This window comes from Aethalodelphis obliquidens, unplaced genomic scaffold (genome assembly GCF_003676395.1).
Source record: "Aethalodelphis obliquidens isolate GAN/ISIS:26980383/991018 unplaced genomic scaffold, ASM367639v1 scaffold9, whole genome shotgun sequence".
NCBI lineage: Eukaryota > Metazoa > Chordata > Mammalia > Artiodactyla > Delphinidae > Aethalodelphis > Aethalodelphis obliquidens.
This window is the reverse complement of record NW_020837953.1, coordinates 38,151,106-38,164,500: the sequence shown is the minus strand read 5'-3', so window position 1 is coordinate 38,164,500 and position 13,395 is coordinate 38,151,106. Positions and strand designations below refer to the sequence as shown.

Here is a 13,395-nt window from a genome sequence, read left to right as displayed (position 1 = left end):
CTCGGCATAAACCTAGGCTTTTTTCTCAGGCTTTGCGCATCAGCACAGAACAGCTATTATTCTAACAGGGTTAGCCAAAGGATCAGAGCCAAAGCAATTGTCAGTTCGGAAAGGCCAGATGCCTAGCTAATCAAATATTAAATACTAGATTTCCATTTCTCAAGAAAGTTGATAATAAACATATGATTTGCTTGTAGTATATCCGTTAACAGTTACCATCTACCATGGAGAATGTAACACCACCACCGGCCACATGAAAAGCAGAAAACACAAACCTGAACTGGTGTTACAGACTAAATGTCTGTATCCCCCCCAAATTCATATGTTGAAACCCTAACCCTAAAGTGATGGTGTTGGGAGGTGGGGCCTAGGGGAAGTGACTAGGTTTAGATCAGGTGTGAGAGTGGCACCCCCGTGATGGAATTAGTGTCCTCAGAAGAAGGGGAAGAGACTAGAGATCTCTTCCTTAGCCATGTGAGGACACAGCAAAAAGAGGCTGTCCAACCAGGAAGAGGCCCTCACAGACTCCGAATATGCTGGCACCTCCATCTGGGACCTTCCAGCCTCCAAAACTGTAAGAAATAAATGTTTTTTAAGCCACCCAGTCTATGTTATTTTGTTATAGCAGCCCAAACAGACTAAGACAAGTGGCATGAGCATCTCAAAATAACTGCTAATTTTTAAAGTAGAAAATTGTGTCAGAAGATGATGATTTATCTTTTTGGAAAAAATATTTATTTGGCTGCGCTGGGTCTTAGTTGCGGCACGTGGATCTTCATTGCGGCATGCGGGATCTTTAGTTGCGGCATGAGGGATCTTTAGTTGTGAAAGATGATGATTTATCTTGTACAATGTAGGAAGTCCATTTTCTTATCATGTATAACTTTTTTTTTTTTGTCTGCGTTGGGTCTTCGTTGCTGTGCGTGGGCTTTCTCTAGTTGCAGCGAGTGGGGGCTACCCTTCGTTGTGGTGCGCGGGCTTCTCATTGCGGTGGCTTGCTTCTCTTGCTGCGGAGCATGGGCTCTAGGCGCGTGGGCTTCAGTAGTTGTGGCGTGCGGGCTCAGTAGTTGTGGCTCACGGGCTTAGTTGCTCCGTGGCATGTGGGATCTTCCCAGACCAGGGCTCGAACCTGTGTCCTCTGTATTGGCAGGCGGATTCTTAACCACTGTGCCAACAGGGAAGTCCTCACGTATAACTTTTGATCTAGATTATATAATTATTCTTCTCAATTAAATTCGCTCATTTTTCATTCTACGGTTTCTTATGCATGTCAGAGGAGTAAAGCAGCAGCTGCTGATGTGTGGTATCAAGAATAGAAATACTTCACAAATAGAAAATAATGCCAGTTTTGTATCAGTGTCAGATACTTCAAATAGAAAATCAGTCAATTCCAATAATAATTAAAAATTTTCCACCCAATTCATGGAATCAAAGTAAAGCTTTTGGAAGTTCTTTTTGTTGAAGGTGACACTACTGTGAATGGTATTTTAAATTCAGTTATAAAGTTCAACAATGAAGATAAACATGTTTTTGCAATGGCCACATATATACTTACAAATCTTCGTGCATCACAGTGTTTGTTAAAAATAATCTTATTAAATTAAAAACCAACAGTGGTTCTCAAACAAGTGTGCATTAGAATTACCTGAAGGGCTGCTTAAAACAAATTGCAGGGCCCCACCCACTAGAGTTTCTGATTTAGTAGGTCAAGCATGAGGCACAGTAATTTGCATTTCTAACAAGTTCCCCAACGATGCTGATGCTGATGCTGCTGGCCCTGAGACCACATTTTGAGAGCAACTGGCTTACAATTTCACTGTTAGAAGCTCTCTATCACTATGTAATTCAATTCATACAGTATAGACCAGGAGTCTGCAAACTATTGCCCATGGCCAAATCTGACTCACTGCCAGTTTTCACAAATAAAGTTTTATTGGAAATTTGGAAAAAAGCCATATCTATTTACTTATCACCTGTGGCTGCTTCCTCACTACAAAGGCAGAGTTGAATCACTGCAACAGAGAACATATGGCCTGCTGATATGGACTGAATGTTTGTGGGTTAGTTTAGGGCTAATCCACTAACTGGTTGGGTGGCACTTATAATAGTCACTATACAAATTCACATGTTGATCTAATCACCAGTGTGATGGTATCAGGAGGTGGGGCCTTTGGGAAATTCTTAGGTTATAAGGGTGGAGCCCTCATGAGTGGGATTAGTGCCCTTATAAAAGAAACCCCACAGAGCTCCCTTACCCCTTCTGCCAAATGAGAACACAGCAAGAAGATGGCTGCCTATGAACCAGAAAGCAGGTTCTCACCAGACACCAAATCTGCTGATGCCTTCATCTTACACTTCTAGCCTCCAAAACTGAGAAATGTCTACTGTTTATAAGCTACTCAATCTGTTGTATTTTGTTTTAGCAGCCCAAATGGACTGACACCCACAAAATATAAAATACTTACTACCTGGCCCTTTACAGAAAAGATTGCTGACCTCTGATACAGACCACAGTGGAATTAAGTTTTCCTTATATTATCATGAGACTACAGAATATTGACTTACTCGTATATTCATTGATCATTCTCTACTCCTACAATGCCATTTTCCACTTTGATAACAACCACAAGAAAATTCTTTAACAACTGGTATTTACTATTACTATTAATGTCCCTAGTAAGAGCATTTGTTATTAAGTACAAGTCTCTCCAATATGGAATTGGAAAGATTCTTGGGAAGCAATAAAGATTTTCAAAAAGCTGCTTGTGTGAAAGTTGGGAAAGTCAGGGTTGTTTTATTATACCTAGAAGAGTGCTGAGGCAGAAGGAGTGTTAAAAAAATTAAAAAATAAAAACATATGAAGGAGAAATGTATTTTCTCATAAGCAATTAAGGATCTTGACATTCCGACCTTCCTTACTGCTTCTAAAATGTATTCAGAATGCAAATTTGACACTGGTGAATTAACCATCACAACCCCTAGTAACAAGCAGGCCAGAATGCAGAGGAAGCACATAGGTCAGCCAGATGCCCTCCCTCGAGCCTTTAACTTCAGGAGTCCCCTTTCTGTCACATTGATTCGAGTATACAAAATCTATACCAACTCATTTTTCTGGTCTTCTATATGGTACACAAGCCTCTAGTTTTTGAGGTTGGTTAAGTATGTTTGTCACTTTCCAGATCCAACTCCGTTCCTTTGTCTTTTGAAAATTCTTTAGTAGGGACTTCCCTGGTGGCCCAGTGGGTAAGACTTCATGCTCCCAATGCAGGGAGCCTGGGTTCGATCTCTGGTTGGGGAACTAGATCTTGCATTCATGCTGCAACTAAGTCTGTATGCCACAACTAGGAAGTCCACATGCCACAACTAAAGATCATGCGTGCTGCAACTAAGACCCAGTGCAACCAAAATAAATAAATAAATAATATTAAAAAAGAAAAAAGAAAAAGCTCTTTAGTAACGAAATGGCTGAATTCAAGTGACCATCAAATATGTATGAGATACCCTCCCCAAAAGGATCTAACAGATGGGAAATGACCTAGCAGATGACGCATCCCTGATGGAGACACTCGGGACTAAAGGTCTCCTGACCAGTCAAGTGGCTCATCTTCTTGACTTGACCACATAGGACCATTGCTCCCTGAGAAAGAGTTTATCTTCCAAAGATGACCATCTGTTTCTCTCACACCCTCTTTTTACAACATAACTCAGACACTCCTCCATGAGGCAAGAGGGATGCCTGCCCTTGGAAGCCAGCAGCACATGCTGTGGGGAAGCCCAGGCCACATGGAGGGGTCACATGTAAGTGATGGCAACAGCTGACAATCAGCATTAATTGTTAAGACATGTGAATTAGCCTGCAGGTGATTTTAGCCTCCAGCTGTAATGGCACTTCTCAGACACAGGGGAACAGATGAGTATTCCCCACTGAGCCCTCCCATACAGCAGACTTCTGAGCTAAATGACTGTGTATGTGGTTTTTTTTTTTTTAAAAAACAGCTTTATTGAGACATAATCCACATTATTATACACCAACTTATTTTATTTATTTATTTTTATTTTTGGCTGCGTTGGGTCTTCGTTTTTGCGCACGGGGTTTCTCTAGTTGCGGCGAGCAGGGGCTACTCTTCGTTGTGGTGCACGGGCTTCTCATTGTGGTGGCTTCTCCTGTTGTGGAGCACAGACTCTAGGCGCGCAGGCTTCAGTAGTTGTGGCACGTGGGCTCAGCAGTTGTGGCTCACGGGCTCTAGAGTGCAGGCTCAGTAGTTGTGGCACATGGGCTTAACTGCTCCACGGCATGTGGGATCTTCCTGAATCAGGGATCAAGCCTGTGTCCCCTGCATGGGCAGGTGATTTCTTAACCACTGCACCACCAGGGAAGTCCCTATACACCCATTTAAAGTGTACAATTCAATGTTTTTTTTTTTCTTAGTGTATTCAGCATTGTACAACCACCACAATCAACTTTAGAGCATTTTCATCACCCCCCAAAGAAACCTGTACTCATTATCAGTTAATCTCCATTTCCTCCCAACCCCCCCCTCAGCCTTAGGCAACCACTAATCTACTTTCTGTCTCTAATAGATTTGCCTATTTCAGACATTTCACGCAAATCAGATTACACAATATGAGGCCTTTTGGAACTGTCATCTTTCACTTGGGATAACATCTTCAAGGTTCATCCACATTGTAGATGTTTCATTACTTCATTTCTATCGCCAAATAATAGTCCATGGTATGGATATACCACTTTTTATTTATCCATTCATCAGCTGATGGACATTTGGGCTGTCTCTATTTTTTAGCTATTATGGACTTACTTCTCGACTCTCAATTCTTTTTTTTTTTTTTTAAATTTATTTTTATTTTTTTTTTAAGAAGATGTTGGGGGTAGGAGTTTATTAATTAATTTATTTTTGCTGTGTTGGGTCTTCGTTTCTGTGCGAGGGCTTTCTCTAGTTATGGCAAGCTGGGGCCACTCTTCATCGCGGTGCGCGGGCCTCTCACTATCGTGGCCTCTCTTGTTGCGGAGCACAGGTTCCAGACGCACAGGCTCAGTAGTTGTGGCTCACGGGCCCAGTTGCTCTGCGGCATGTGGGATCCTCCCAGACCAGGGCTTGAACCCGTGTCCCCTGCATTAGCAGGCAGATTCTTAACCACTGCGCCACCAGGGAAGCCCTGGACTCTCAATTCTGTTCCATCGATCTATATGTCTACCCTTGTGCCAGTCCCATACTGCTTTTATTCTGTAGCTTTGTAGTAAGCTTTGAAATCAGGAATTGGAGGACTTTGTTCTTGTTTAAATTTGTTTTGGCTATTCTGTATCCCTTGAATTTCCATATGAATTTTTAAAAAATTTTGCCAATTTCTGTAAAAAAAAAAAAAAATCCAGCTGGGGTTTTGATAGGGCTTGAACTGAATCTTATTAGGTCAATTTCAGATTTTGTCATCTTCAGCAACTCAATTTTGGGGTGGCTTGTTGTACAATAACTATTATTAACATGAGTGGGGTAATAACTGATATTACCCCACTTGGGGAAGCATCCATTTTATTATGGGTGAAGACAAAGGAGGGTGTCTTCACTCCAAATAATAAAACTTCATCTGAAAGGTGTCTCCTTCTAGAAGGCAAGTAGGACTTTCCTTTGAACAGTCTTTGATTGGTGGTTGTCTGCATTTCCAGGTTGAGCCCCTTTCATCACTTGAAGAGACTGGTCCAAATGCTGCCTACTGCTGCTGCCTGGCCCACACCCTACCTCTCGCCCAGGGTGTGATTTTTCTGTCCTGGGAATGTTCAAACAGCAATCACTGGACCTGGGATTTCATTTCTTCTCCAGACTTGGGTGCCCTTACTTGGGGTAGGGATTTGCTGAGGGAAATGGGGGTCCTGGCTGCCCACGCCCACTCCCACCAAAAGGAGGCCCAGCAGCAGAGCTGAGAATCTGTGGAAGACCAGAAGAAAGGAGGCTTTAGCTAAGAGTAAAGCCGCTGCTGAAATGAGTGTGTGTTAAAATGTCCCACAGCATCCTGGAAGGTTTTATTCTTCTTCATGGTGACGCTAACGGTAGGTTTTTGCCCAAATTATTCCATTTCTAAGTATTTAATGAGGTAATTCTGAATGAGAGAAAATCTACCTCAGGGCATATGACCCTCTTTTCTTCTGTCGCGTGTAGAAGCGTGAGGGCCACCTGCAGCCTGGCTGTTGAGGGGTTAGGCTGGGTTCAAGGCAGGAGGCTGGGAAGACCCTCCCACTGCCTCTGCCTTTAGACGACTCCAGCTCATGGTTCTACCCCTTTGGCAGGAAGCCCCCAGGCAGGGTGGAAACAAGTCATAAGCAGTTGAGGAGACAAATCTGTGGGGTTCACTCCGGGCCTGGGCTACAGCCAGGTCAAGTGCCTGCTTTATTCAGACGGGAAATGCATGAATGGGGCTCAGCCCCAGCCTTTACACATTGTGAAGGCAACTGGGAGTGAGGCAGGGATCTAGAAAAATAATGCATGGATCCAGACAATGGAGAAAGACCATGCTAAATCAGCTTAAGGCAAAGACCGGCCAGGGGGAGAGAGTAGAAGAGGTGACAGAAAAGGAAGAAACCTTGGGCAGCTTGAGCTGTGTTGGGGCCTAGCGGAAGTAGCTGGGACATTCATGGGCAACCAGGTGCCAGGCCTGATCAAAGGCCTGCACGATGGCTGGCTCTAGGGGCCCTTCTTCAGTGGCCACCAAGTTCTGTTCCAGCTGCTCCAGGCTGGACATGCCCAGGATGACCGCGTCCCCGTGGGCACCCTGCAAGGGGAGACGGCCAGACGTCAACACACTAGCGCACCACAGTGACCCCAGTCACACACGCTCCCCCCACTCCACCCACAGCCTTGCCCCCGCCAAAACTTGGGACCTGATTTTTTAACTTTATACTCTACATAGTTCTAGAAAGCACTTAAGGTACCTTCAACAACTGTAACTATGTGACCCCAAACCCTGTCTTCTTTCCTCCTGCTGCCACACTGCTCATCCTCACTCAGACCGAAGTTCAGAGCCCAGTTCTGCCACTCAGCAGCTGTGTAAACTAGGTTTAGCTATTTAACCCCCCTGAGACTCAAATCTTCTCAATTTTCAGCGTGGCTATGGGAATGAGAAATTATGCAAAGCATTGAGCTCCCACTTATTGAAAACCTACTATATACATGTCAGAGACGATGCAACTATGTAAGGCTGATGCTGGGGAAAAATTTTAGCCAGGAAGACAGGGGACACCAAGGACAGAGGGAAACCCCACCTCCCCCCAGAGGAGCCAGACCAGGGGGTTTTACAGTCAAATCTGTGATAATTTTCTATCCCTTTCACAGCTGTATGAACCCCAGTTTGCTTATCAGTAAAACTGGAATAATCACACTTCATCAGGCCTAGGTAATAATTCAATCCATGTTAGGAGAGCCCTCATTATAGGACCTGGCACTTGGACAGCTACTCAGAACAACAGGAAGGCTGCCATGAAAACTGGAACAAAGAGAAATTTCAGAGGGAAAAACTACTTAGAAATCACCTGAAGGTAATGCTGGCTTCCCGAAGGGAGAAGAAGTGGGGCTTCCAGCAACGAGGGGTTACCTGGAGCTGTGAATGGTGGTACATCCACCGGAGGGCGGCCGAGGTCATGCTGGGGGCACTGGGGCCATACGCAGCCTGCAGGGCCTTCTCCACCAGGGCAATGGCCTTGAAGTGGTGTTCCTTCCAGAAGCTGAGCAGGTGGGGAGGGTAGCACAGGGGTCAGGACCATGGGGTCACACTGGGGGCCACCGCCAAAGAGTCAAACAGGACAGCTGCGCTCACCCCAACCCTGCAGCATGGAGGGGCTGGTATCCCCTCTAGCAATGGGTCTCCTGCTTTATTGAAACACCCAGGATGCTGGGTCCCTCACCAGAGACCTCAATGACATCTTTACCCCTGAGGACTCAAAGCCTGCCCTTACTTTACCTAGGGAAACAGGCAGCAAGTACAGGGGTGTGGCTCGGCCCCAGGACTGCTAAGCCTCCATCCAGGGCCCTCTCCTTCCCCATCTGCAGGTGACGAGCACTCCTCGGGGCGGAGTGATGCATTGGAAGACCTGGCATAAGGTCCAGGGATCCTCATTCCTCACGGAGGTCCCAAGAAAACAAGAAGAAACCCTATAGAGGGCTTCATAATTCCTCTAGGAATCAAAAGAGGTAGGTCCAGGCAGCAAGGGGCGGCTTGGAGACCCAGGAAAGCAGCCTAGAACTCCTCCATTTCAGATAAACGGGACCCCCTCCCACTCCTCCCACCCTGATGCAGCCCATCCCCAGCTCACCGATTCCTGTAGATCTCTGCCCAATTGGTCCCAAAGAAGCGGCCCACAGGTTGCTTCCTGTCCTTGTCCTCATACTTGTACTTGCCGGTCAGCAGGCCCCCTGAGGGAAGGCTGTAATCAGATCCCCTGGCACTGCTCCCAGAGGCTGCTCTGGACCGGAAGTGGGGGTGATGGTGGGGGACCCCGGAGGGATGGAGGACCCAGCCCAGCCTCCTGTCAAACCCTTCTCTGCTTCCCAGGGGCCGGGTAGCCCCCGGGTCTGGGGCCGGGTAGCCCCCGGGTCAGGAATAGGGAGAAACAGGACCAGAAATGCCCCCCGGGACCTGGGAGGGGAGCCCGTCCCCACAGCAGCCCATAGCCCATACCAGCCAAAGGGTTGTAGGCGTAGAACCTCAGTCCGAAGTGCCTGATGCAGGGGAAGAGCTCTGTCTCCACCTGCCGGGTAGTGGCGTTGTACATGCCCTGTGGGCAGAAGGGGCAGCTGGAGAGGGTGCACGGGTCAGGGGACCCCAGTCTTCTTCAAAAACCTTCAGTCAAAACCTGCCCAGGACTTAAGCAATGATTTCCAACATCACCAGTGGTGGCTGGGTGAAGGGGAGATGGTGCTGGGCCCCAGGAAGGGACAGTGGACGGGATATGTCATTCGCCACATATCTGTAGGCGCCGGTTGTATGCTGGACACTGAGTTCCCAAACACCAGCGTATCTAGCAAGGTCTCTGCTTCCAAGAGACGTTAGAGTCAAGTTAAAAACAAAGACAGAGGTCAGGTGATCACATAAAGGTGGGTTCGGTGATCATAGCAGGTTCTCCCAAATACTTGCTCAATGTATGAAGATAGGGTTTGGAGATGGGAGGCCCTGATGGGCTGTTGGGAAAGGCTTCCAGAGGAAGAGGCATCGAAGCGAGACCTGGGCACTCGTTCCCACGAGAAGCAGGTAGGAGTGTTCCAGGCTGACTGCAGAGGGAGAAGCAGGCAGGAAGGGGAACCTGGGTCGGAGAGAGCAGGTGCCTAATGGCTGGGCTGAGGGTACCCGGGAGCCATCTACAGGCTGTGAGCAGGGGAGGCAGGGGGGTGGCTGCTATGCAGAGGGCATGGGGTGGGGGGGGACATTGGGGGGGGAGTGGGAGGGGCCACGAGGACCCGGGATCAGCAGGCACCCAGGAGACAGAGGCCTCTGCAGCCCTGGCCTCACCTGGTACACGGTGGGCAGGATCCAGTTGTTGCTCTTGCACAGGGTACAGATCTCGGCCACTTCCCAGGCGGCATAGTTGGAGAGGCCAAGCTCCACAAACTTGCCCTGCGGGGGAGAGGCCAAGGTCAGAACCCACTGCAGCCCAGAACAGCAGGAAGGAGAGACTGGCTGGGGACCCTGGGAGTGGAGTCTGTCCCCAGCTCTGCTCTGGGACAGCCCTGGAGCCTCCACTCTCCTGGGCAACGACAGGCCAAGCAGAGGAGCTGGGGGGCCGCTCTCACCTCCTGGTGCAGCTGGTGGCAGGCACGCAGTGTCTCTTCCACAGGGGTGCCGTGGTCCGGTGCATGTAGATAGAAGAGGTCAACGTGCGGACACTGCAGCCGCTTCAGTGACGTCTCCAGCTGGGACCGGAGGCTATCAGGCTTCAGTGACTTCCCTTCCCAGGGATTGGCCTTGGTAGCGATTTTCACTTTGTGGGAAGAATGTAATGGTTAAGAAACTTATTGTAACCACTTACTAGCCATGTGACCCTGGCTAAATTACTTAAGTTCTCTGAGTTTCAATTCTCTAATCTATAAAATGGGGATGATAACAATGGAATTGTCTTCACAGGGAGAGCATGAGGATTCAATAATGTCTCATGTGTGAGTTCCCAATGTTCACTGCTGCTATATTAGTCACCAAACTGCTAGCTGTGTCAAGCCTTGTAGTAGAGGCCAAGCGCACAGAGGTGAACTAAACACTCAATTTCTGCCCTCAAGGAGGTCACAAGCTAGAAGGTGATGTTACAATATGTAAGTGCAGTAGAGCCCAGAGGAGACGTATGTGGCCAACCTGGGAATTCCAGGGAGGGCTTCCTGACCCCACAAGTTGAGTCTCCAAAAAAGCATCCTGGGACTTCCCTGGTGGTCCAGTGGTTAAGACTCTGCACTTCCACTGCAGGGGGCATGGGTTCAATCCCTGTTCGGGGAACTAAGATCCAGCATGCTGCACAGCACGGCCAAAAAAAAAAAAAGAAGAGTCCCAGCCAACAAGGAAGGGTGGGAAGCACATTCCGAAGGACGGGAACTTGGACAAAGTCACAAAGGCAAGAAAGCACCATACGTGAAGGCCATACGTGCAACTCTGAGTTATAAACTCCAGGCAGGGAGCAGTGGTATGTGAGACAAGAGAAGGGGGTCCAGACCTAATCCCAACGGGTTTTCTCAAATACCATCATTCAAAGGTTTTATGAGTGAACTGGTCAGCTGTGTTCGCTCTGGTTGCCATATAGAGAGAGACGTCGAGGGTGCAGGCCTGAAGACAGGGGGACAAGTAAAGAGGCTGCTGCAGGAATTCAGGAAAGAGATGCAGCTGCTGAACATAACCACTGGCAGATCCATTTGAGAGAGAGGTAGAAGGCAAAATGAGCAGAAGGCAGTGACAGTTTCCCCCCTCTCCTTCCACACTCCTGGAAGCGTGCACATCCGCATACCCACTGTAGAGACACACTCCCCATGAGAACAAGAGAGTGTTCTGCCATGCAAGCAGCTTGGAAGTGCTATAAAGAATGCTGGCTCTCTGGGGGATTCCCTGGTGGCGCAGTGGTTAAGAATCTGCCTGCCAATCAAAGGGACACAGGTTTGAGCCCTGGCCGGGGAAGATCCCACATGCTGCAGAGTGACTAAGCCCGTGCGCCACAACAACTAAGCCTGAGCTCTAGAGCCCGCGAGCCACAACTACTGAGCCCACCACAACTACTGAAGCCTGTGTGCCTAGAGCTCGCGCTCCGCAACAAGAGAAGCCACCACAATGAGAAGCCCGCGCACTGCAACGAAGATTAGCCCCCGCTCTCTGCAACTAGAGAAAGCCCGCGCACAGCAATGAAGACCCAACACAGCCAAAAATAAACAAATAAATAAATTTATATATTAAAAAAAAAGAACGCTGGCTCTCTGGATCCTGCACTTTCCATATCTGGCAAACGCAACTCAGTAATCCAGAGGGGAGGGAGTCATCAGACCACTCGGATGTTGGAGAGACCAAGTCTCTCAGCTTCTCATCCAGATTTTTTCCATTCCCCACATTTCTCAATCCCCCTGCATTCTTGGTGTGAACCTTGCCTCGGGTCTGACCTGAGGACTTTGACTCTGTGAGTGCCTGGCCTCAAAGAAGGAAGCAGGGAAGGACTGGAGGGGGAGAAACCAATTCAGGAATAAAATCTTCCTTAGTCACGAGAGGCACCCGGGTGAACTAGAGAGTGTGGGTCTGAGATGCACATTCCCAAGTCTGTTCCTCCAGATCCACCAAGCTATGAATCTAAGGAGGACCCAGAGGAGGACGCCCCTGACACAAGGGCTGGGAAGAAAGAGTCTCAGGATGGAAAAGAGGAGGCAGAGTGTGGCAGTAATAGTATCAGCTGACTTCACTGGGTCCCACCATGTGCCAGGCACCCTCCTAGGCACTTCCAGTGGCATCAAGCTGATGAGGGACCGTCCCTCCACACACACATCCTCCACTCAAGCACACCTGCCTCCTGGCCATCCACACACCAGTCTTGGCACAGCTATGCCCTCAGCCTCTCATAACACTTTGACTCATGCTCTGCCCAGCAAACTACTATTGTTCCTTGAAGGCCCAGCCTCAGTGTTCTCTGAGCCTTCCCTAGGGCCTCTGCCTGGCCCCATCATGCCTTCCCTAAAAGTGCTTCCTGTTCTATGCTCCTCTGCAATTATTTGCTTCAATCTTCCCCACTAGACTCTGAGCTCCCTGCTGGTGGGTTAGAGACACTTTCCCTCCTATAGCTCCATAAGAAGCTGGCATAGGGCTACAGGAGTGGACAGAAAAGCCTCACCCTCTCTCTCACGCCTCCCCACTCTTTAACCCACCACCCCTGCTCCCCCAGCCCGGTCTATGGCAATGCTACAGCTCTCCCTGAGAGAGCCAGGAGTACTGCCAACTGAACAGGACAAAGTCTGGGGACTGATGAAAGACCTGGATGAGAAAAGGGCTCTCGGGGAGCGCATGGGCGTTGAGGACAATGGGGAGAGGGGCATAGGCAGAGCGCCTGGGGACCGGTTATGGGCACCTGGCAGGGTTGGAGGGGGGTACAGCATAACTCTGGAGACCAGTGCCGCAGAGAGGTGCACTAAGAAAGCAACTGGGGTAGGAAGCCAAGGACTAGATCAGGCTCGGGGGTTACCGAGTTGCAATCCCCAGACGAAGAAGCGGAGGGGAAGGTGGTCAGGAGAAAACGCTGTTCAGCTGTCGGGGCTGGATGTGCAAGGGACTTGAGGCGCGGGGTGTTCACAGAGCTGCGGGATGGCCAGGGGAGGTGGCCGCCCCAGGGGCGGGGCGAAGCTGTCGGCCCTGACCGCGGCGGGCGCGTGGCTGGGGTCGGGTCAGCGTCCTGCGGGACGGGTCTGCACTGCACGGTGCAGGGAGAGGACAGGCGGTCGGTGCGCGGGTGCCAGAAGTTACCTTTGCAGTCGCCGCCGCCCAGCCCGAGCCCCAGGCCGCCCAGGATGCTCTCGGACTGGCCGTCGCTGTACATGAAGGCCGTGTCCAGCTCAGTGTGGCCGCGCTCCAGAAAGGCGCGCACTGCCGCGGCGCTGGCGGGCGCGTCCATGCGGCGCCCCATCTCCATGGTGCCCAGCACGGTGGCGGGCCGGACAGGGGAGCCTGAGGTGGCCCGCGGGCCCCGGGACATGGCGGCTGCGGTGGCGGCGGTGCGAGCCTCGGGTGGCCGGGGGGTACGAGCGCAGCGGACGGCGGCGCGGGCCACGGCGCGAGACAAGCTGCTCAGCATGAGGTCGGCGCCTGCGCGCTGGGGCGCCTCGGGCCCCGCCTCCCTGCCGATGGGCAGAAGCGCGGCGCCCCCTCACGCAAGATACGCTCGCTCGCCAC

General features: G+C 49.9%; 1 protein-coding gene across 1 annotated transcript; it reads right to left on the bottom strand.

Annotated features, from left to right (window-relative positions):
• Positions 1-6,350: 6,350 nt before the first annotated feature.
• Positions 6,351-13,348, bottom strand: AKR7A2 (aldo-keto reductase family 7 member A2). Its single transcript, XM_027109966.1, has 7 exons — positions 12,970-13,348; positions 9,792-9,979; positions 9,511-9,615; positions 8,683-8,779; positions 8,318-8,417; positions 7,600-7,729; positions 6,351-6,780 (listed from the first exon to the last, which is right to left on the bottom strand). Exons 1-7 carry the CDS (start codon positions 13,295-13,297, stop codon positions 6,619-6,621), a joined length of 1,110 nt encoding a protein of 369 aa, XP_026965767.1. The 5' UTR covers positions 13,298-13,348; the 3' UTR covers positions 6,351-6,618.
• Positions 13,349-13,395: the final 47 nt, after the last annotated feature.

What these genes read in the sequence shown, in the direction of transcription:
- AKR7A2 (XM_027109966.1), bottom strand. Translation starts at nt 13,297, where the DNA reads ATGCTGAGCAGCTTGTCTCGCGCCGTGGCCCGCGCCGCCGTCCGCTGC. An exon ending in GCCACCAGCTGCACCAGGAG is followed by an intron (nt 9,616 to 9,791) that starts GTGAGAGCGGCC and finishes TCTCCCCCGCAG; the next exon opens with GGCAAGTTTGTGGAGCTTGG. An exon ending in ACCACCATTCACAGCTCCAG is followed by an intron (nt 6,781 to 7,599) that starts GTAACCCCTCGT and finishes CTCCCCTTGCAG; the next exon opens with GGTGCCCACGGGGACGCGGT.